General features: G+C 37.2%; 1 protein-coding gene across 1 annotated transcript in view; it reads left to right on the top strand.

Annotated features, from left to right (window-relative positions):
* SNX3 (sorting nexin 3) overlaps nucleotides 1-20,797 on the top strand; it is a 29,959-nt gene extending 9,162 nt beyond the window's left edge. The window contains exons 2-4 of the mRNA XM_016217542.2: nucleotides 15,524-15,619; nucleotides 18,372-18,496; nucleotides 20,046-20,797. Coding sequence (XP_016073028.1) covers nucleotides 15,524-15,619; nucleotides 18,372-18,496; nucleotides 20,046-20,151 — 327 coding nt within the window. The 3' untranslated portion in view covers nucleotides 20,152-20,797. The remainder of the gene's footprint in view (nucleotides 1-15,523; nucleotides 15,620-18,371; nucleotides 18,497-20,045) is intronic.
* Nucleotides 20,798-25,081: the final 4,284 nt, after the last annotated feature.

Genomic DNA, 25,081 nt, shown 5'->3' with positions numbered 1-25,081 from the left:
CGAATTTTAGGCTCTGAAACTTGCTTATCACTTCTACCACATTCTGTTGGTCAAAGCAAGTCATGAGGCTAGTTCAGACTCAAGGGGTGGGGAAATAGACTCCATCTCATGGATGGAAGGAGCTTCAAAGAATTTGTGGCAACATTCATCTACTGCACCTTACTTATTAGTAATCTCCAAATGCCATAGTTGGTGGCACCTATGACTTGGGTGACTTGGTAGGCAGAATAAATGACTCCCCAAAGATATCCACTTCCTAAACCTGTGAACCTTACATGGCAAAAGTGACTTTGAAGGTGTGATGTAGTTAAGGATCTTGAGGTGGGCAGATTGTCCTTGATTATCTGGTTGAGCCCAATGTAATCACAAGGATCCCTGTAAGTGAAACACTCAGGAGAGTCAGTCTTAGGAGATGTGACAATGGACGCAGAGTCAGAGTGATGTCGCTTACTGTAGACGGAGGGAAGGGCCATGAACCAAAGAATGCAGCCAGCTCTAGACAAGGAAACACATTTTCCTCTAGGTCCTCTAGAAGGAATGCAGCCCTGATGACACCTTGATATAGCCCAATGAGACCCTTTGTGGACTTCTGACCTCCAAAATTGTAAGATAAATTTGTGTCATTTTAAGCTACTAAGTTTGTGGTAATTTACTACAGCAGCAATAGGAAACTAATAAGAATGACCATGCCCATGTCTTAAAGATCATTTCCAACAGAAAGAGACTCTAGACTCTTAAGAGAGTAACAGTCATTAGAGACTGGATTTCATCCTGACACTGATACTTGATCATAGGCCATAAGCCTTATCTTCTTTCCCATCAGAACCTAGTACTGTTGGCTCTCTATCTCTCCTTCTAGTCTGCCAAGATGTTTTACCAAAGGTGTAAAAAATATTTTTTCTCGTGGAAAAAGTTGAGTGCTTTACTTAAGTTAATAGGCTATAAAAGATTATTTTTCCAAACTAAAGAGAAAATTACTAAAGCACTATGTATAAGAGAAAGAACCACATAACCTTTGATCAAGTTGTTTATGCTTGCTGTTGTGATCTAATGCCCTGTATGAGAGAGGGCTGATTTCTAAGACTAGACAAGCGTAAAATTATGTGTACTAGGTCACGAATACTTTAGGTTATTGGCTCTTGATTAAAATTTAACTTAGAAAATGTTTCATACTTTGTCAGGCCTTTGACCCTCCATAATTCCAAGTAAAGTCTTAGAAGCCTAGTATCTTCCATTCACTGCACACATTAGGAGAAAAGTACTTTGACTTCTGCAATTTATAATGCTATGTCTCAAAGTCTAAAATATATTTAAGTATTTCTGGCAATAAATGTATAACTACACAATTTATTCTGATGTCACATTTTGTTTCTATTTTGAGAAAAAAACTCCACCTTAACTTCAGGCAGTCATGTAAGATGAGCAAGAACAATCTGTTTTTTAAATCATGCACATCCATTTGTGATAGCATTGATTTTAAAAATCCAATTTAAGAAAAGATTATGAAGTATATAAAATTACCTATCAAATATGTAAGGCACCCAGTGGTTCTGTATGAAGAACATTCAAGAATCTCAAAACTAAGAGAGCATAGTAGAAAATTATATAGAATCTGATAAAAACATTCATAAAATTAAGAGCTTTGTGGCTTGAAGTAGGTCATCAGTTCTGAATATAGTTTAGTGGATTATTTAGAAGGAATATTCTCTCTTATCTGCCTAACTCTAGAACTTTTGATCTGCCTTTGTCTAAAACTGCTCTAATACAGTAGTCTTTAGCCATATGAAGCTGTTTGAATTAAAATGTTGGACTCAAACTACCAGACATCTGTTTGTCCAGATTTTCTGGAATTAAAGTTGACTTGTTGGACTTGTCTTTAGTTGATTATAAGTGATACTGGCCTCATATATATAGGATGGGTCACATATGAAGAGATCACTGTACACAAGGCCTTCTCTCTTGAGTTTCTTTGACCTTTGTACCCCATCTCACTGTGTTTCTGGTCAGTAGTCACTTACAGTCTGGTCACTTATTTTTTTGACAGGATCATTTATTACATTAGGAAATTGTTTAACTGAAGTGAACTGGGATGAGAATAAATAGTGCCTTTCAGAGTGCATAGTATCTTACTCTTTTCTCTTCAGTCCAAGTATACCTTTATGGCTTTTTACACCATTATGTATCACAAGTTTTCAAGTTTAGATGTTCAGCTTGATAGATGAAGAGTTGAAAGCCCCTGTTTTTTCCATTCACCTAACATATTCAAGGTTACAGTCATTAAGGTTATATCTTAGAGAGACACTTAAGGTTCAAACAATTGCTATATCACTTTTAGTAGTGGAAGTTCCTGACATGCTACATTATTAGGGGGGAAATGCAAGCAAATATATATGAGTTTATATTCATTCAATATTTCCTTCGTATGATTGTAGATTTAGCATAATAGAGCCAATCACAAATTTGTGACACCAATTCTGACTCCAGGAAGCAGCAGGGAAGAAATAGTCAAGCAGACCTGGATTCAGATCCTCCTCTGGAACTTTTTAACAGTATGAACATGTCAAATGACTTCCCTTCTCTAAATCTAAGTTGCCTCATCTTTAAAATGTTTCAGTCTGATAGACTTTTTCTAAGGCCTTTAAAAAGAAGTGGGCCTTGAGGAAGTGGAGCGGGAAAGAAACTTGGGAAGCAGTTCTTCCACTGGTCACAGCAAGACTTCTAAGAGAACCAAATCTGTTGCAGAACAGATAGTTACTTCAGGTGCCCTAAGCTAGATATCTTGGGAAGGCCTGGGGCTTTCAACAGACCTGAAAGCAGATATAACTGAACTCTGTCGGGGACCACACAGGCTTTACATCTAACCTGGACAGGACTGAATAGAAAAGAGTAAGATACTGTGTACTGTGAAAGGCTCTATTTGTTCTCATCCCAGTTCACTTCAGTTAAACAATTTCCTAGTGTAATAAATGATCCTGTCAAAAAATAAGTCTCTAACCTTTGTTTGGGGGGATCGAGCCCACTACCTAGTCATCTGCCCTGACTGGGAATCAAACCAGCGACCTTTTGGTGCACAGGACTCCCAGCCAACTGAGCTACACCATCCAGGGCAAGTCTATATACTTTTTATTAAAAATTTATAAGGTCAAGTTACTGATTCTATTATCTATTGCTGTATAACCAACAACCGTAAAAGTTGATGGCTTAAAATAACAATATTCACTTTATCACAGTTTTACAGTTTGGTCAGGTCTTAGAAAGAATAGCTATCACTGTTTTCCTTGATATTTGCTGGAGCAGCTTGACTGTAGCTGGAAGATTTATTTCTAAGATGACACAGTTGTATGGCTGGCTGACAAGTCAGTGTTAGCTAACATCTGGGAGCTCAGCTGGGGCTGTTGATCAGGCCCTGAGTTTTCCTCCATGTGGATAGCTAGACTCTGAACAGAATAATGGTGACTGGCTTCCAAAACCAAATTTTCTTTTAAACAAGTGTTCCATGACAACAAGCCCCAATGCACAAGTGTTTGCTTATACCATTGGTCAACAGCAGTCACATGGCCAAGCCAATATGGGAGAGGATACAGACAGAAAGATAACCAAGAGGCATGCTTTATTGTAGGCCACCAAAGTACTAGCCTACTACACTTATGTACCTCTTCATTATACAGCAAAGTGGCCTCCCTAAGAGACATTTTGAAGCCTTAATATTCATAGCCTTTGGCTCAGTAATTTCACCTTTAGGGATTTGTCCTAAGGAAAGATTATAAAGTCCCTGGATCTATATCAAGGTTTTGTCTAGCTCTCATCCATAGTATTTTGCCTGTGGTTAGATAGCTGGTTAATGCCGGAGTTGGGATTAAAAGTTGATTGGTTCCAGAGCTGTGTGCTATTGTCTGTTGTACTATACTACCTCTCATATATTGCAATCATTAACTATATCAAATGAGAAGCTAATAATATAAGTATATTTAACCAGAATAAAATTTGTATATATGTCTGAAAAGATATTATAAAAATGAAATCTCTACAGATGAACATGTTCTATTCTAATTTTTTTTTTATTGTAAAGATACTTTTCATAAGCCTATCATGCAAACTTAACCTAATATATTCATATGTTTTTGTTTTTTTTGTGTGTGTGTGTGTTTTTTAATTGATTTCAGAGAGAGGAAGGGAGAGGGAGAGATAGAAATATCAGTGATGAGAGAGAATCATTGATTGGCTGCCTACTGCACACCCCATACTGGAGATTGAGCCCACAACCCAGGCATGTGCCCTGACCGGGAATTGAACTGTGTCCTCCTGGTTCATAGGTGGACACTCAACCACTGAGCAACACTGGCTGGGCTAACCTAATATAATCATATGTTCATATGTGTATGTTTTATATCTATTTTATTTCTACCCTGATTACTCTTAATACAGGTTTCTAAACAGTAAAGGTCTGTGATAAATTGTGGTTATAACTGCCCCCCCATTTCATGCTGTAAATATCTCTTGAGAATATTTGTTTTAGATCCCTGTAGTCCATATGTACCTAATATTGCATGTATAGATGTTTAGAATTCACTTACTGAATAGAGCTTATTAGCTAATATTCTTTCATTGGTCTCCACATCATAGTTTTATTTATAATGACTTTCATTCCATTTCCAGTTCAGTATTTTATATTACTTCCAAATCACTATCTTTGAGGAGGTAAAATATTGCCCATATCTGTCCTGACTAAACTAGAATCACTTCGTGATTATACAGATTGCTAAGAACCCCCAACACCTCCCACACACACACCCCGTTTCACATTTAGTAGGCCAAAGGCAGTGGTTCTCACCTTAGAATCACCTAAAACTGTTGATGTTCAGGTTCCACCCCAGACTAATTTGAATGAGATTCTTTCGGAGGTGGCTCTTGGGGGTCTGTGGGGTGGGTGTGTGGGTGTGTGTTTAAAACTCTTGAGGTGATTCTTATGATTAGGCAAGTTGGGGAGATATAAGAAATAGTTTTGCACTTTTAAAGTTGTTCAGAAAAAGTCTTGGGCTATTAGTAGGTAGTTTTCTTTCAGCAGAAGTCTGTAGGATTATGTAAATGTTCATGAGCTGATATGAGTGAATTTTCCCTTCCACTGGAATTGTGATTCCACAAGTCCATTAAGGTTGCTCATTGAAAACCTTGCTCGCAATGAGCTCGTAAATGAGACCTGTTGCCAATTCACAAATGAAGAATATGGACAAAGAAGGAAAAGTATATGGAATTACTTGGTTTATGCATTAAACCAGTCTAGATAATTTCTTCTCTACTGTTTTGGAAATTACACCATAAAGGATACTTCTTTTAAAATAACGGGAAATTGTATCACTGGAGGGCCATGTCCTTTTTTTTTTTTTTTTTTAAAGAAAGAAACTAAACTAAATACCTTGGCTTAGTGACAATCTACATTTCAAAGGTTCACCAGACTAAAAGCTTATTCTTCACTTAAATGACTTCTCCCCAGACATATTTAGAGTTCATCTAGGTTATAAACCATATCTCCAGTTATTCATGCTGTTCCAGATGGGGTAAAACAAGTATCAAAAGTACTGAAGGGAGAGGTAATAGCTTAAGCACTTCTCAGCTTATCCTTTATCTCTAGATGTAGATATTTGGAGAAATGCAACCGTTTAATGAGAACTGTAGTGGGGCATCCATTTACATCTCTTAGGATTGGTTGAATAGAGTATGGTCTATTGAGTATACTTTTGATGTCGTTGCCAGTCTCTTTTTTCAAATGTACATGTGACACTATCTGAAGAAATACTAGAAACACCTAGTAAACATTTTTCTAATATCTATTGTTAAGCTATATTCAGGTGATCACATTTTGAGGCTTGGTTTTCTTCTTGGCTATCAGTGATAATCAGGTTACATATAGGGTATCTGTGAGCTGCTGACTTTAATAGGTCAGCCTGTGTAAGTGTGTAAGACCCAGTTTTTTTGAGACTAATAATGTGGCAGTTTCCTCTGCTTAGATGTGATGGGAGCACTTCTTTTAGAGCCCTATAACGTGGTTTCAAAAATCTCTTCTTTTGTATATAATGTCTGTTTGGATTCCTGCTGATTTTACTCCATGTGATTAGTAATACTCTATGGGAAGTGGCTGGTTTCTTTTTTATTTACATAGCAGTTTAAGGGTATCAGGCATACAGACCTCTCCTAACATTTCGTCTCTCTGCAGTTTTGTTTTTGGTGCATTATTAGAACAAGTGAACACTAACAAAATAATATTGAACAGTTTCCTTCAGGCTTTTAGTCTCGTTCTTGCCTAGTTTCCTGAGCATCCCAGGTATCTTACCCAAACAGTCCGCCACCTTTTCTTTTCGTGAGCTACGCACAATGCATCCTCTGCTTGGACGTGAAAAGGCAAGACACCCAGGGGCTTGTGAGTTGCTGTGAACTCCTGGGGCAAGCATGCCCCATCCTAGCCAAGTAGACTAAAATCCTCTTCTGATTTTGCATGTTCACACTGTATTTGACAGAGTAGAGCTTTCCAGCAACAAGCCAGTCTCTCCCCTAATGGTGAAATCAGGCAAATAACTTCACCTAAAAATGTGAATTTTCTAGGAAGCAGAATTCATTCTGTAAATTTTAAATTTAGCTGGGTAAATTCCAAATGGCACTAAGTTTTATTATGAAGGGCAAGTGCAAGATAAGAAAAATTTAATATAAAGAGGAAAAAAGGTAACTTTGGAAAAACCTGGCTCACCTAACCATAACCAACTGATCCAATAATAGGGCAAACTGCCATCATCTGCCTTCTGGTGTGATGTGCTTAGAAGGCTTCAGCATTCCTGCCAAAAATGGAGGACATGAAACTGGTCATGAGGAAACAGACATGACTCAATTGTATAATGTAGCTCACATGTCTGGCCTGCACTCTTTAAAACTGTCAGTGGCTTGAGTAGCTAAAAGGCAGGAGGACTGTTCTATATTGAAGGAGACTAAAGAGATAATGAAGGAAGTGCTTGATTCTTAATGGGATTCTGGTTTTTCAGAGAGAGAAAGAATACTATTGGGACAGCTGATAAGATTTGAGTATGGGCTCTATGTCCACGTTAAATGTGCTGTATTTGGTTCTTGTTCTGTGGTTGTGTATGAGAATGTCCTTAGGAAATGCACATTAAAGCACTTAGGGTAAAGGGTTATGCTGTCGGCAGTTTACTCTCTAATGGTTTAGCCAAAATAACTGTAGATTTACAAAGCAAATATAACAGTAAGAACTGGTTAAAGGTATAAGGAGAGTATTATAATATTAGAACTTCTTGCTAAGTTTTAAAAATACACAAAATGGGTAATGTAAGAAAAATAAAGAAATAACTTAGACTTATGGTGCAATTATTGTGTGACAGGTACCGTTCTAAGCATGTTTTATGTATCACCTCATTTCATTGCTGCAACAACTATGACATAGGGTTGTAAGAATATGATTTTCCAGCATTACAAACCTTATTTATTTCAAGATAATTATCTTTTATATGATTTCTCAAGTAGAAAAGAAATCAGCTAGGTTAGTTTCATTTCTAAACCATATAATTTGATATACTTTCACACTATTATTTCCAGTTTATAGATGAGCAAATTGAGAAACGGAGATTAACTTGCCCAAGTCACGTAGCTAAGCAGCAGTGCTAGGATTTAACCCTAGGTAGAGACTAAGCTCTTAACCACTGTAATATAGAATATTAGAAAATGTATATTCTTATATTGAATGAATCTCTGTAAGATTTGAAGGTAAGAATGAGAAAGAGTAGGGTTACTGACTTTGATTTTCTTCTGTAGAAGGAACAATATGACTGTGTCAGAAGTTTTGTAAAACAATATATTAAAAATAACCTCAAATTTGATTAAAGCCTCCCAATTCTTTAATTGAAACATTGAATGTTTTTCACTTATGTTTTCTCTATTATTTTTGTTCTCTATTTCATTTATTTCTTCTCCAATCTTTATTATTTCCTTCCTTCTACTTGTTTTGTGTTTAGCTTGTTCTGTTTCTAGTTTCCGAAGGTGGAAGATTAGGTTATTCATTTGAGATACTTTTTTTTAATGTGGACATTTACAGCAATAAATTTTCTTCTAAGCACTGCTTTAGCTGCTTGTTGTATGATCTTTTGAACTAGTCTGATGTGCTATGGTAATAGTCTCTATACTTGTGTGTAAATCATCTGGGGAACTCTCTTTAGAGGGCCCATTCTGCTAAAAGCTGGTTTAGTTGATCTGAAGTGTAGGCTTCAGGACTTTTCTTTCTTTAATGACTACCCAGATTACTACCATTTGAAAACTTACTGAGCTGTACCTCGATGTTTCTGTGCACTTTTCTATGTTTGTGTTCTATGTTTCCACTTAAGAAATTGATTTAAGCTACTTAGGTAATTCTGAAGGTTACCAGGTTGAAGAACCACTTTGATTTCAGTAGTTGGGGTAGAATATGGAGTAGAGATTTTTGATTGACTTCTTTTTGCTCTGACTTTTAACCTTGTATCCCATATTTAGATGTTTCAGATTTTGTTTAAAAAGCTCCTTTTAGTGCCAGGTGTGAATGTTTTTGTATTCTCAGTTTCTGCCTCCCTTGATAATATAGATAATCTCTTTTATAGTTTTCCAAAGAAATGTTAAGTAGTGGTAACAAATAATAGTTAACTAATTAACAGTTATTTGGCTTATAATGATTAACAAAGGCATATTTTGAATGTGGAATAAAATAGTTTTTATTGACTATGGATTCCAGGTAACCAACTTAACTTTTTGAGGAGCAGGTAATTATAATTTTCTGCTTTTTCAAGTGTTAGTTTGGGCCATAGCCTTGATATAACTTTATTGGGTTTTTATATAGATCCTATGAGAGTAGTTGATGTGACTGTTTATTGGAGCCTGTCTTTGCTCAGATGTATAATGAAACGTTACTTGCAGAACTTTTATAACTACATGAACAAAACCAAAGTCCAGATAGACCAAGGTTACTCAAATTCACCTTCAGCATTTACTAATGTTTAATATCTATATAAATAGATGAAACCTTAGTTTATGGTTCTTGCCTGATGGTGGACTTCAGTTTTGCTTGTCTCTGTCCTTCTGTTTCTCTGGTCACTGTTCCTACAAATAAAATATTTTCTGTAAGTATCGTTATTTCATACACGTCGCTGAGTTTGACACTTTTTCCTGTTAGGTAAAATGAACAGTAGCTAGGAGGAAAATAGTGACTTCTGGTTTATGCTCAGTCTGAGCAACTAAAGCAGTTTTTTTTAAATTAGGGGGAAAACATGAATGTTAGGAAGAGAGAATACTAGATCTTTTAAATTTCAAAATTTTTAATCATCTTAAAATAAGGGTACCGTATTTAAATCTGATTTATATTTAATTTCAAATTCAGCACTTTTTCCCTCTCTGAATAAGTCTAAACATTTTAAATGATATCCAAAGTCAAACCTTTAGGGGATTTCTGCTATAATTTGCCTCAGTATTCTGACTCTTGTCCATACTCTTTGAACAGTTAAACCTTAGAAGTAGCTAGAACCAACTGTTCTTTTTGAGGGATGGAGGGGGACGGGGTGTAATTGACATATAACATGTTAGTTTCAGGCGTGCAACATAATGACTTGATATTTGTATACATTGTGAAATGAGCACAGTACATCTTGTAACATCTCACCATGCATAGTTAACAAAAAAATTTTTGTGTGTGATGAGGATAGACAACTGTTTTTAATGCTCACCCATATACATAGCTAATCTGTCCAGTTTTGTGGCTTCTACTTCTATGGTAAATTCTCTCTTCTGTTTTTCTGTTTCAAAGGTATTTTCCTGCTTAGAGATGTTCTTACTCCTGGTGCTTACAGGTAGATACTTAGCCTGTTAGGGCGCAGCTTATCCTTTTCAGTTTTGTTTCCCATCATTGCCTATGCTTTGAATATATAAGAATTACTTCCTAAATATATTTGTTCCTTCTTTGCATGTAGTTCACACTATTTTTACCGTTCTTAGCTGTCTTCCTATAGTATGGCTTACTCCACGTGTTAAAAGAATGCAGGCCATGCCTGGCCAGGTGGCTCAGTGAATGGAGTGTCGTCCCATGCGCCGAGAGACCGCTGCTTCGATTCCCGGTCAGGGCACATGCCAGGGGTGAGGGCTCGGTTCCCAGTGGGGGCACGCAGGAGGCAGCCCGTCAGTGTGGTTTCATCTCGTCGATGTTTCTATCTCTCCCTTTCCTTTCTTTCTAAAAATCAATGAAAACATATATTTGTTAAAAAGAATACTGGCCAAATTTATGGTCAGTTCGTTTCTTTACCCTTTTCTTATTGTACAGATGGCATCATACTATATATACTGTCCTGGAACTTCTCTTACCAAATACATTTCAGGCAGGCTTCCTGACCAGTCTAGGGCTAAGTTATATTTTGTAAAAGTTGTATGAAATTTCGTTTTATGTTTGTAAAAATTTAATTAGGTTTTTAGTTTTCTGTTTTGTTTCTGCTATTACATAAACAATCCTAATGAAACCTCTGGGCACCAGTATCTTTTTGTATGTGTGGAAATATTTGTAGGATTAATTCCTGGTGGACTTCTTGGCCCAAAAGATACATGCATTTAAAGGAATGAGGTGGGGATGTAAAGAACAACATAGGGAATATAGTCAATAAGTAGTAACTGTAGAGTGTCAGATGGGTACTAGACTTATCAGGGTGATCACTTTATAAGGTATGTTGGTGACTAATCACTGTGCTGTACACTTGAAACTAATACTATGTGTCAACTGTAATTGAAAAATAATTTTTTCTAAAGGAGTGAAAGATGTCACAAAAATGGCCTCCTTGCAGGCTGTACCAAGTTTTCCCTACCATTAGCAGATCTTTTTTAGATGCCTACTTCTCTACCCTTACTGTCACTGGGTATTAAAATTTAATGTCTGCCTGTTTGATAAATGCAAATGGGATCTTACTGTTTGAACTAGCATTTCTTATGTGAGTAAAGTTGGATGTTACTGGCCATCAGTTTTTCTCTGTTCTGCCTATTTTATTTGTCAGGTTATTTATCTTTATCTTTCATTATTTTTTTAAGTTCTTTACGTTTTAATGAAATTGTCTCTTTGTTTTATGTTGCACATATTTGTCTACAGAGTGTTCTTTGTGTGTCAATTTTGTTTCTGTTTATGGTGTGTGGTATTTTCAACCACATAAACTTAACTTTTTCTATGCTTATCTTTTTTTTGTTTTAATCCTCTCTGAGGATATTTTTTTCCATTGCTTTTCAGAGAGTGGAAGGGTGGGGTGGGGAGAGAGAGACATCGGTGTGAGAGACACATCCGTTGGTTGTGTCCTGAGCACGCCGCAACTGTGGCCGGGAATCGAGCCTCCAACCGAGGTACATGCCGTGCCCTGGGCCAAAATCGAACCCAGGACCCCTCAGTCTGAGGGCTAATACTCTAGCCCCTGAGCCAAAGCAGCCAGGGCTGTATGCTTATCTTTTACCCTCCCTAATATAAGCTTCATAAGGGCCAGGACATCTTATGCATTATTATATTCCCCACCTTACTTAGCACTATGCCCTATGATAGAAGCTCCCACACTGTAATGATACTTGAATCCTCCCAAAACTGTAGGGAAAAAGTATTATCCTTACTCTTCTTTTTTTAAAAAACCAAAGTAGAACACTTTGTAAGTGTTAAGTTGAAACTGACCAGTCATAAGAGTTTGTATTCAGTGGTGATAGTTCAGTGGCTTAAACAAAAAACCTCCACATTTTTCATTTGTATTTTGATCAAGTTGAATTGAAATTCCTTGTGATGACCAGGAAGATGTTAACTGGCAGACTTACCACTCTAAATGTAATGAGCAAATATACTAAGAATTACTTGACGTAACTTTATCAAAAGTATAGCAGTCTTTATACAAAGAGAAATCATAGCCAGCTGAGAAAACTATAAACAAAAGAATACAACTTAAACTAACCATGATCCTTTTTTAATGTATAATCTGTCAAACTATTAGCTAGCTAATCATAGAAGGGATTGGATTTTTTTCTCCCTCCCAGTCCCCTTCTATTAAAGTGAATCAGATATAATCATGATTGTGTCAAAAGTTCAAAAGGGAAAATGGAAGGTAAAATGAGCCTGATTGGCACTATTCCCTCAACATTGTACCTGTAAGCTTGATATGTTGTTTCAGAGATTAACTTTATAGACTTCCGTACCCAGAAGTATGAAAATTCTTAGGGAACTCTTTTCACAAGCTTGATCTTAACATATTGAATAAAGAGAGCAGCTAATCCCCTTTGTAAAGTAATTTGAGAGGAGGGAATTCAAAATGTAAAATCTCACCTGCAGAAAACACTCAATTCTGTAAAGGCCTTTCTATCTTTAGACACTTACAAAGACTTAATATTTTAATGCGGAAGGGTGAACTTGGTTAAAAAGCCAGTGGGTGAAATTAGAGAGAAATAATCCAGTGCTTTCTTTCTGGGAATTATCATCCTGCTCTCCAGGGGACCTAGTTTTATTCCCTGTGGAGAATGAGAATACCTCTCTGTACAGCAAGCCAGCATCTCTAAATATAAGCTTGACTTTTAGTATAATAAGAGTCTTGTTAGGTGCAATTTGCTCTTAGTCATTAATACAAAGAACAAATGTTGTGGTTACCTGGGAAAGAAAATTCAAGTGCTTTTAAACCTCTTGTGTGATTTGGTTTCATGCTTGAAACCTATACAGTGTTATGCCCAATAGCATCTGTAGAAGATTCCAGGCTATAAGGTATACAACATAGAGAAGTTAATACACTTTGGAAAAAATTTAGACCTCTACAAAGTAGGTTTAAGATCCTGAATAAAAAGCTTTCCTTTAACTGAATGACAGTTACCAGTGGCATTAAGTTTCATGAGTGATTGGAATTTTCTTAAGAGTGAATTTTATGTAATGGTGATGTCCTTGTATACAAAATAAGAAGCCAGTCTTTTCTTTTAGTGGCACTTAACTTTTTTCTTTTCAGCTGTAAAACAGTTTGTAGTTCTACAAGTGCAAAGTTTGAATTAAGGACAAAATATAATCTGAGAGTATATACAGTTGACTCTTGAACAATGCTGGGGGTTGGTGTGCCAACCTCCCATGCAGTTGAATATCCGCCTATAACCTGACTTGCTTAAAACTTAACTACTAATAGCCTACTGTTCACTGGAAGCCTTACCAATAACATAAAGAGTCTATTAACACATATTTTGTATGTTATATGTATCATATACTATATTCTTAAAGCAAGCTAGAGAAAAGAATGTTACTAAGAAAATCATAAGGACAATAAACTACCTTTACAGTACTGGACTGTATTTATTGACACCATAAATTGATGTCTTCTGTTTAGAAGTGAATTGTCTGCCACCACTTGCATCAGTATTGTCTTAGGTGATACAAAACACTGTAGATGTTACATGTAGTACTCACACTGGATATCAAAAATGAAAAGATACTGTGAAAAAGAAATTCATATTTATTTACAGGTATAAAGATTCATGAATTGGTAACAAAGAAGCACATATGATTGCTGTATGGTAGCCTAGTGTAATTGATACAACAGGAGGTCACTATGAAATTATTAACAGTAGCACAGTATGTACTACAGTTAATTTTATGCAGTTATGATTTAATTTTTACATTTGTTTACATTTCTCTCGGCAGCCAGTGGTGCCATGTATGTAGTCTGTAATTGTGTGTGTAACTTTTTACAATAGATTTTTATATATTTTATGGTAGTAAGTGATAAATAGAGTAGTATCTATATATATTATATGCATTCATAATGTACCTTTTTCTTAATACTTTTTATATTTCTAGGCTTCATAGTTTGTGAGTTTTTTCCAAACCGTTGCAAATCTTAAAAAAAAATTTTCAATATATTGAAAAAAACACCATGCCTAACTGGACCCATGAAGTTCAAACCCATGTCATTCAAGGTTCAACTCTACTATTAAATAGCATTTTCAGTATGATAGGGCATTAATTGTATTAGGTCATTTCTGTTCCCTACAAAATTTTTGATACTATGTGCATTTTAAATCTATTCTTTTTTTAATTAAATTTATTGGGGTGACATTGGTTAATAAAATTATATAAGTGTTAAGGGTACAATTCTATAATACATCATCTGTATATTGCATTGTGTGTTTACCACTCAAAGTCAAATCTTCCTCCATTATCTTGTATTTGACCCCCTTTACCACCTCCCTTTCCCTCTGGTAACCACTGTGTCTGGTTTTTTTATTTGCCTTGTTTGTTCATGTGTTGTTTTCAGTTTTATATCCTACATATGAGTAAAATCATATCCTTGACTTTTTCTGTCTATGTTGTCACAAATGGCAGTATTTTTATCTTATGGCAGAGTAGTATTGCATTGTCCATATGTACCACATCTTCTTTATCCAATCATCTATCAAAGGACACTTCAGTTGTTGTCATGTCTTGACCACTATGAATAATGCTGCAGTGAACATAGGGCTACATATTTTTTACTAACAAATGTTTTCAAATTTTTCGGGTATATACCCAAAAGAGAGGTTACTGAGTCATATGGTAACTCTATTCTTAATTTTTTGAAAAACCTCCATATTGTAACTGGCTGTACCAGTTTACATTCCCACCAGCAGTGAATGAAGGGTTCATAAAACTTCACTCTTGATGGTAAAATTGTGATGCTCTACAGCTTCTGCTAATTGTCCTTAATCATAAACCATTTTTAATTGGATTTGTTAGTATGTTTTCTCTTTTTTAGGGATCAATAAAAGATAATAGAAGTCTTTCTTGTAACTTTAAGTTTATTAGTTGACAGAAGTGATCTTTGCAATCTTGCAGTCTCTAAAAGTTTTCTTCCATTCCAATGTAACCTCAAAGTCCTGGGCATTACATTTTCCATTGTTAAATTTGCCCTCAGCCTGTAGAGCTCTGGATCTATGAACCTGATCTAAAGTGTATGGCTCTTAATTTCATAATAGTGGTAAGTGTGGTTTTTCTGGCATTTTTAAAGAAGATTGTTAAGAATAGTTCTTTATTTCTTCCATTATGCAACATCTAACCTAGTCATAATAACAAAATATTTTGTATTTCATTTCAAAGCAGTTAAGGTCTTTTTCTCCAATGAGCATTATATACTAAGGTGCTGTCTAAACTGGATTGCAATCAGCTAGCTTTATCTTCACCCTGTTCAGTTGACATTTTTACAGATCACTGAAACAGAAAAAAATGACCTTTGTTTATGTAACTAACCTCACGCAGAATGACATCCAATAGCATATATGCAAACATGCATATTTAAAGTTGTTCTCAAGTGTAAATAACATACTTTCGTAACAGCTAAGTTTTATTTTGTTAAAGATAAAATGACACCTTAATAACTTTGCAGTTTTCTTAAGGTAACCGGGCTTGCCATGTTATTAATTTGACAAACAGATTTCACCCCTTCTTGGTTTAAAGTCCCTATAGTATGCTTCAATTTAGAAGTGACTTTTTTTGTTTCAGACAAATCTGCCTATTTTCAAATTGAAAGAATCTACTGTTAGAAGAAGATACAGTGACTTTGAGTGGCTGCGAAGTGAATTAGAAAGAGAGAGCAAGGTAAGAATTATTTGTAATGCAACTTTAAAGCAAAACATTCCAAATTTCAATATTTAAGATTTCTCAAGAAAATTATCTTGAATAAAGTGGGCAAAAGCAAATATGATTTCTCTTTTTCAAATAGTTCAGTTTAATCTTATTTCATGGGAGATGGAAGAAGTTTATAATTTTTCCTTAGAACTCTCTCTCTTCTCTCATCTACTTTAATGGCCCATTTGAGGCCTTTGCTGACTCACACTTGGATAACACTTACTTCTTAGAACTTTCTTACTATTGCTTCCTTTCCCTCATCTTCCTATTTCACCTTCCCCCTCCACACCCCTTGCCAAGTTTCTCTTCCTCAATACATCTCATATGTGAGTGTATTTCCAGTATTTTTTACTGACTCATAATAAATACATTTTTCATCATCATTTACATTAACAAATGTTTCTAAACCAGTACTTAGCTTACTCTGTCTGATACATGCTGATATTTTTCAGATCAGTTTTTTTAAATGACAGCCATGATCTACTAAATTGGTTGCTACCTGCAGTTTGAAAACAGTTTTATATATCTCGGTAACAATTGTCTTCTCTTACAAGCTTTGGCTGCAAAGTAAATTAGAGCATGGTCTCACTCCAGTATCCCTTATTTGAGCCCCTTTGTCAGAATTACATCAAAGGGGATGGTATGCTCAGAATGATGAAAAGTTATTTTGTGACTAGAGTATAGCAGGAAAAAGTGCACATCGGAACATATCTTCTGGCTGTTCTGAAGGGCAAATAGATTAGTGGAATGGAATAGAATTTAGAAGCTAACCCCTGTGTTTATTGGAAAGTTAGTTCATATCAAAAATAGCATGTTGATCAGTGGGGAAAGGAATTTATGTTCAGTAAATGGGGTTGAAACATTTGACTGTCTATTTGGAAATAAAGATTTATAACTCACTATATGTAAATTACAGATGTTTTGAAAACCTAAATGTTCAGAACAAGTTAGGAAAGTTTTAGAGAACAAAGAAATTTTTATTACTGTAGGAAAGAAGTGTCCTTTCCCCCAACTTGATTGAGATATAATTGATAAATAACATTGTGTAAGTTTAAGGTGCACACATGATGGTTTGATGTATGTATACCTTGTGAAATGATTACCGCAATAAGGTCACTTCAGATAATAACAGCTGTTATTTTAATTTTATTTTATTGTTGTCTTTCCTAATCTGTATGAAGTTGTGTTGCTCTTTCCTGTTTTTACCTTGTTGAATTATTGTTTAGGATAACTTCTGGTTATAGAAACTCTGCATCACCCTAGCCAGTTTGGCTCAGTAGTTAAAGAGTCGACCTACGGACTGAAGGGTCCCAGGTTCAATTCCTGCCAAGGGCATGTACCCCGGTTGCAGGCTCGATCCCCAGCCCTCATTGGGGGAGTGCGGGAGGCAACCAATTGATGTGTCTCTCGCTTATCGATGTTTTTCTCTCTCTCTCTCCCTTCCACCCTCTCTGAAAGAAAAAAAAAGAAACTGCATCAAGGGTTTGAAGTTTTACCTCTTAAAATATGTATAATTTGTGTTACTGGTGTTTACTATTTATAGTTCTCCTTGTTTGAGTTGTTTGCTTACACCTTTTCTCTGTTTTGGTGTAATATATGAGTCCAGCTAAGTGGTTGGTCATTTAACAGATATTTGAGCTTCTATTGTATGCCCAGCTTTTATTAAAATAACCATAAGTAGGCTAAGAGAGGGTCCTTGATTTGAAGGCATTAATAGGCTAGATTGGTGGTTCTCCACAGGGGGCCGTTTTGTCCCCGAGGAGACATTTGACAGTTTTGGAGACATCTTTTATTGTCATAACTAGGGGCACTACTGGTGGTATCTAGAGGGTAGAGGCCTGGGATGCTGTTATGTGTTCTACAGTGCATAAGAAAGCCCTCCTCCAGTACAAAGAATTATGTAGTAGTACCATGGTTGAGAAACCCTTGGGTAGAGAAACCAAACTAGCCTGTAAAGTAAAATAGCTAGCTGCTATTTAATTCAAACAAATATTTGACCTCCAAATAATTCTCAGAAGAGAGATATCTATATAAATTGACACTAGAGGATGGTTAGGCTTCGAAGGGGAAAATTTGGGATGTTTCTGTAGTGTGGGAAGGAAGAAATGACAGGTCTTTGGGGAAAGATAGGATAGTGGATTTGGGACAAAGTTAACAGGTTTTTTAACCTAGGAAATGGAAGGGTGGTGATACGTAGTTGTTGATTATTTTGTCATCACCTCAGACACAAGTAGAAAAGATTATCTACAGGTGGTATGGGGGGGAAAAAATTGATCACAGAATTCTTACCTGCCCATGTCGTCAGAACATTGTTAATGTTTTATTTCTTTATTGAATTGAGAGTTGATTTTGATCTCTGCAGTTTCCATTGTAATAAAGCATTGTCGTCCCCAGGTGACATCAAAACTGTGTGACGGGCGTTGTAGCTTTTATTTCAGTATTGCTTGAATGTTCTCTTTGTATACTTGTGTTTTGCTAATAAGTCCAGGAAAAATGATGATTAAACTAGGGGCCCAGCCATTGAGGAGCTTTGTGTAGATGGGCTGTTTTGCATTTAATATTTTTGCAGTGTGTTTTTTGCTGGTTCCCTTTTATATTTAAACAAGTTGGATAGTGAGATGGCTCTCATAGTGAGGATATACTCTATCTTCACGTTGTGCTCTGTAAATGTTCCCAACTCAGTCAGCATGTTCAAGAGCTTTCTTTGCTTCTGTTGTTTTAGGTTGTGGTTCCCCCACTCCCTGGGAAGGCGTTTTTGCGTCAGCTTCCTTTTAGAGGAGATGATGGGATATTCGATGACAGTTTCATTGAAGAGAGGAAGCAAGGGCTGGAGCAGTTTATAAACAAGTAAGTGCTCTCTCTTCCCTGGGTGTAAGAGGGAACAGTGTTCTGAGTTTACCCTGTGTGACTACGAGCAATTTTGATATTAAGCTAAACTGGAATATCACTTTTCCTTTTGGCCATTTCCTAACTAAATTTTTTTTATCATTTAAACAAAGTAAAAGTATATAACAAGTTGAATATCATGTGATAAATATTAACACACTTGAGTGATTGAAATGAGTACCTTTGTTTTGACCTAAGTTTTGTATTTGTTTTTCTTGGTTAATTTATGCAAATTACATTAAAAATTACAGCATTTAAAAACTACAGTTTTACTTATGATTCTTTCTGATTTAAGATATGATCTAGTATGAACAATAAAACTTACAATACACTTGAAATCATTTTGTTTGATTACAGATGGAGGTATTATCAGCACATCTTATAAATGTGCACATTTAAAATTTTCATGGCAAAATGTGTTCTTTTGGAAATGTAAGAGACTCGGGTTTATCTTTTACTTTAGAAACTCTTAAGCTCAAAGTAAAATTTCTAACTTTAAATTTTATTTCCATTTGAAATATAGGCATTTTTAAAAAGCCAAATAGAGAGAGTTATGCCAGGAAAGGGTTTATTATAATTATGTATTGGCCTTAAGTTCCGCCAAATAAGGTCAAATCCTAGAGAATATGGTTGTGTGAGCTATTTATTAGAAGCACTTTCATTTTTATCTAGTGGTGTGAAGATCTATGAGTGGTAAGTAAACAGAAGGAAGAGTTATACAACGCTTTTTAGTTATTTACGTAGAAGGCAGTGCTAGATTAGATGTTTTTAAATTCTGAAATAGAAGTCTGTTTGCCCAGTCTGAACTTGTGTTTAGTCTAATGGAAACCTTTAAAAGTGGCCCAGGTCAGGTAGCTCAGTTGCTTAGAGTGTCATCCTGATACATCAAGGTTTCAGGTTCAAGTTCAATTCCCAGTCAGGGCACATATAAGAATCAACCAATGAATGTATAAACAAGTGGAACCACATATCAGTGTTTCTCTCCCCCCCTTCTCTCTTTCCTTCCCTCCCTCCTCCTCCCTCTCCCTAAAATCAATAAATAAAACTTTTAAATAAATAAAAGCAATCTCCCCCCCCCCCCAAAAAAAACACCCTCTGTACATTTGTGCCTATTTCTTACTATTTGGGGCTTTTATTGAACTCCAGTGTATTTCTAACTTAAATCCTATATCTTTTCCTTCTTTAAAATGGATTCTTAGAACCTAGACATATTTCACTTTTAATATTAAAATTAATTTAGGTTTCTTAAGAATATACCATCTAATAGGAAAAGAAGCTAATTGGATACATAACTGCAGAAGCAGGGGAAAGCTAGTGACTGAATGTTTTAAATTATCCTTGTGAACTATAGGAAAGAAAATTTACCATAAGATGATAGAGCATAGCTTTATGGGCAGTTCACACTACCGCTTACTATTACTAAATTGTACTCGCTCCCTAACCTTAAAATATGTGTTTGACTCCTCCCCTTTATAAAATATTGAGCTAAATTTGTCTATTTTTTTCCTAGGGTCGCTGGTCATCCTCTGGCACAGAACGAACGTTGTCTTCACATGTTTTTACAGGATGAAATAATAGATAAAAGCTATACCCCATCTAAAATACGACACGCCTGAAATTTGACAAGAAGCGGCAAAAAAACTTTCCGTGACTATTAATGACTGTATGCACCGGTGAAGAAGTTCTAACTAACTTTTAGCATGCTGCACAGAAACTGGTCTAACATGCCTCTGGTGTACTAACACTCGTGTGCTCTGTTTTATTTTGTTTTGCTTTGGCAGTTGACAAGAAGTTAATTTGCTTTAGTGAAATCCCTCTTTCCCGCCTTTCTATATAATAGCTCTTCCTTGCTGTTTAATGTGCTGCACACTATAGCCTCACACACCTGTTGTTCGAGCATAATCTGCAGTGTCCCTACTAAAGTTACTGACCTGGTCTTAGCTGCACAGTCTTTGTGTCATGTTTGCTTCTTGGATCTGATTAACTAGAATATTTCTCTTCTCCCCTTTTTAATATGTGATGTCCCCTGACCTAATTTACGTGTAGGAGCCTGCACCACTGGCTGCCAGCACCCTACATGAAAAATGCACACTCGTATGCAGAAAGTATCCCTTCAGGCTTGTAATACCCTTCACATGGAAGATCAGTGAGGGAAATCTTTATATTCTGTATAAAAACAAAATCAAATTTATATACTAAAATCATTTGTCTAAAAATTTAAGTTGTTTTCAAATAAAAATAAAAATGCATTTCTGATGTGCACTGATTGTGCCGCCTCCGGCCTTTCTTCCTTTATGGCTTTCCTACTTAGCTCACTTGTTGAGAGGGATTATTTACTAATTATATACTTCTCATTCCTGTAACTTCATTCCTCTTTAAACAGTGGTGATATCAAATATGCTACCGCCCTTTGAATGGGGTATTTTCTTTTAAACAACAAGAAAAGTGATGTGCTAAAAAAAAAAAAAAGCATTCCTTAAGGCTTAGTGAGTGGTTATGAAGCACTTTGTGTGTTTGAAAAATGCTTTATAATCTCAAGTCAGCCTTTTTAAAAGGCCTTTTAAGATAAGGCAATACCATGCCTCTTATTTTTTAGAGGAATTATTTTTGTAGTTCATCTGAGTGACTTGCTTAAACAAACTTAGCAAGGGTGTAATAACTTTGTAGTCAGCATATTCACGCGCTCTCTAACCTGGCTTGAGGTAGCGGCACTCTTCACCCTCTGACCGAGGGAGGACATGGTGTTCTGGCCTGACGTGTATAAATGATGGAAAACCAGAAGACGGCACATGAGTCCTTGCTGCCTAGCCTGCGTTGTAGCCAGTCCTTTGCAGCCAGATGGGGTCTCTAGTTTGAATGTGCACAACATCTGGTGCTTTGGGACCCACTGTGACCTAGAGTTAATCCTGAAGGTAAGGAAGGCTTGTCCTCCCACACCAGAGCATCACCTAGAGACAGATCAGTCCATTTGAGAGGAAACCAGCTTAGGTCTTGGCCAAACTAGGATGTCCACCAAGAGCACTGGAAATAACAGGAAGACGTCAGAGCTTCCCTGTAAGTCCGTAGTATTTCACAGTTCCATAATATCAGACCTTTCAGTTACTATAAATTAAGGTGCAAAGCTAAACAACATGAATTTTATTTCACTGAGCTGGAGAAATAAGTCAGTTTTTGGTATTCAGAACAAAGGAATGGTAGCTCTGCTAAACTGAGGAATACCTCTAAAGCAGGGTTCTTAGCCAGGGACAGTTTTTACCCCAGGGGACATTGGGCAACATCCTGAGACGGTTTTGCTTGTCACAACTAGAGAATGCCACGGAAGACCAGCAGGCAGAGGTTAGAGATGCCGTGCGAAGGATAGCTCCCCACAGCCGAAAACCGTCAGCAGTGCCGAGTCTCCGCTCACTGGGATTCTTTGACTTTGGTCATTTATACATGAGGGAATAACGTGGCTTAGGACAGGTGGTCCTGGGCCGCTTGCTTCTAACCTCTACAGTCTGCTCAGGGCAAGCGTGCTACAGAAAGCTGAGGTTTTAAGTTGGGTGAAAAGTTGTCTATTCCAAGTAAGTTTTTTTGCCAGGGATGGTACTTTTCAGTGTTGTCTTCTAGAGAATTGAAACCATAGTCTGTGTTAAAACAACACCCTTAACCTGTAAAGTAAAAATTCAGGGTCTGTTACCACGTAGGCGGATGCTCTAGAAGCCCTTACGAGCCTTCCTAGAAAAACAGGTGAATTTGACAGTGGGTTGTGCAGCAGGAGTCACGGGCTCTGTGTCCTAGTAAGTAACTGCCTTGTCTCAACTCCTGCCAGCTGTAAAGGGTCAACATCAGTGGGACCTTTAGTAACGCAGGGCTGTTGAGGACAGAATGCAAACCCCATGGAACAGCAATGTCTGGGACGTGTAATATTAGTTCTTCGATGGCAGTGGTAGTCCTAGACATGTTAGTGGTAACAGCAAGTGGTACCACTAAACCCGTGGCGGTTCTTGGGTGGGCTTAACTGGTATTTGGTTTCTTCCTTGGGGGGTTCTGTCATCGGGACCCCCAGTAGGGATGACGACCTCTGGTGGGGGTGCGGGGCGCATCTCCTATTCATTACATCCTGTGGCTCATCAGCTCCGCCTCCTGTTACGGCCCACGCTACAGTAGAAGCCCTTGCCTGTTGCCTCAGCTTGCTCCCTGTTTTGGCTACAGGGGTGAGGGTGAACAGAGCCAATGAAAGGAGAATCCTGCTGGCCCCTAGGCCTTTGCAGACAAGATGTGTTTAAAGTGTGAGTGGACAGATGGCTTAGCACACTGCCTGGCATACATAGGTTAACTGCCGAACGGATGTTCGCTGGGATCGTGACGTTATGCAGATGTTTGGAATGGGAAACGAGTTAGAAGATGTTTTAGGAGGCTAGAGTGTACGTCTTACTCAATAGTTGCTTTGTGACCTTTGGCACAGAACTTTCCTATGAGGTAAATAATGTTCTCCTTTATAGATGAGAATACTGAGGCTCTGAAAGCCTAAGTAACATGCTCCAGGGTAGCCAGGATGTGCTGGCCCTGGAGTAAGTATATCAGACTCTTCTTACGGACAGGGGCTGTGACGTGGTACCCAGGCCTTATTTGATGATGCTCAATAGATGTATTGAATGACTGAAAGGACAAATTTTCAGTGATATTTCATATATCCTCTAGGCTGAACATGAGATTAGATGGCTGGGTTCGGTTTGGTTTTTAGTTTGATTTTAAGTGGGGGTATAAAAGCACTTTTTGACACGAGCTTATTAAAAGTATTTTCCTAAACTTAATTGTGTACCACAATTGTGTACCACAAACTTAATTGTGTACCACAGTTATCCTCTAGGATTTGTTTTTTTAAAGTTTCCCAGGTGATTTGGAAACAGCCAGGTTTGGGCACTTAGCTGGGAGGCCCTTTCATTTCCGGGAATTTAGTCAGACTTTATCTTGGCTACTTTAACCTGGCTACTTAAGTCATTACAAAAAGAAATTAGGAAATTGAGAAAAAGTCAGGACTTATCAGATCTTGAGAAGTTACTTTTGTAAATCTTGATTTACAGTAGGTAAAGTTTGCTTAGGAAAATGCATTCAAAAGCACAAAAGGGAGCTTGGAAGACAGGATGCTGGGTAACACCACACCACAGATGCTTTTTGCTGTTAGATGCGTGCCATAAATGGAAGTGACCCAGTAAAATCAAACAGCGTTAAGTATTTTATATGTGCAAAGTGCTAACAGACAGGTTAAACATGGGCCTTTTTCTTGAGAATGGTATCATTAGGACACAGTCATGAAAACATTCACTGCTAGTACAGCCAGATAGGAGACATGGCCAATGTGGGGACGAGAAGGGACATGGGAGTTCAGATGGAGGGAAGGGAATGGCCATCCAAAATAAAATAAAGGGGACTCTGGTTTCAGCTCTGACATGTAAGGAGCTTGAAACATGTAAAGATGTCCTGACAAGAAATAGCTGAACAGACTGAGAATGGCTTTTCTTGGACCCACTCATCAGAGAATTGAGGTTGCAGGGCAAACTAGAACCCCCAAATCTGGAGAGACAGGCTCATCTAGAGAGACAGTTAAAATTTGTTTCCCTGGAGCAGAAATGGCTGGAGCAGTAGACTGGTAGGAACACTTACATGGTAACGAATTGCTGGAGGTTGAGTGTGGTCTCAGTCTTAGAGGGGCCCCCACAAGTTCCTGGGCTTTACCTCCAGGAACCCTACCAGATTCCCACAGTGAAAAACAAAAGATCCCCTTATGTCTCTGGCAGGGAGAGGAGATGAATAATCCTTGTAAAATATGCCTAGAACTTTATTACAAAGGCCTACTCTGGAAGATAAAAGACTGCCAGAGCCTTATCCCCGTTGGGGGAAGGGCATTCTCACACTAACCCATCTAGTCTTCCTGTCTCACCCAAGGGGAAAAGAGCACAACAGGGGTCATGCCTTCAAGGAAATATATTGGCAAAGCTTCAGGCAGGGAAAGGAGGAAGGGGCTGAGTGAAACACTTGTGAAGGTCACCGGCCCACTAAATCATTGAGATTTGATCTGGAGATTATAGAATTCCCATCCCCCAACATAGCCACCACACCACCAGGGCTCCAGTATAATCATAGTGGATTACAACTGAAAACTGCAAGACAGACTCTTGAGGAGGAATAATTAGGGAAAACCAACATTAAGACAGAGACAAAAGCAAGGACACTAGAATTTGAAGCCTCAGGTGCTATAACTACAGCAAACATTAAACACAGTGCACTCCCTAGCCAGATAAATCCTCACACATAAGGCCTGTTTACCTCGGATTCTATTATTCAATGCAACATGTCTGGCTTACAACAAAAAATTACAAGGCACACCAAAAGGCAAGAAAAAGCCTGAAGAGATAAAGCAATCATCAGAACCAGAGTCAGGACACAGATGTTGGAATTATCAAACGGAATTTTAAATAACTATGATTAATGTGTGAAAGGTTTTAATGAAAAAGAACAAATGAAATGGAAACTCTTAAGAATCAAAAGGAAATGCTAGAAATC

This window comes from Miniopterus natalensis, chromosome 5 (assembly GCF_054644295.1).
Source record: "Miniopterus natalensis isolate mMinNat1 chromosome 5, mMinNat1.hap1, whole genome shotgun sequence".
In the NCBI taxonomy this organism is placed as follows: Eukaryota; Metazoa; Chordata; class Mammalia; order Chiroptera; family Miniopteridae; genus Miniopterus; species Miniopterus natalensis.
The sequence above is the reverse complement of the archived record's forward strand: the minus strand, read 5'-3'. Positions and strand labels throughout refer to the sequence as shown.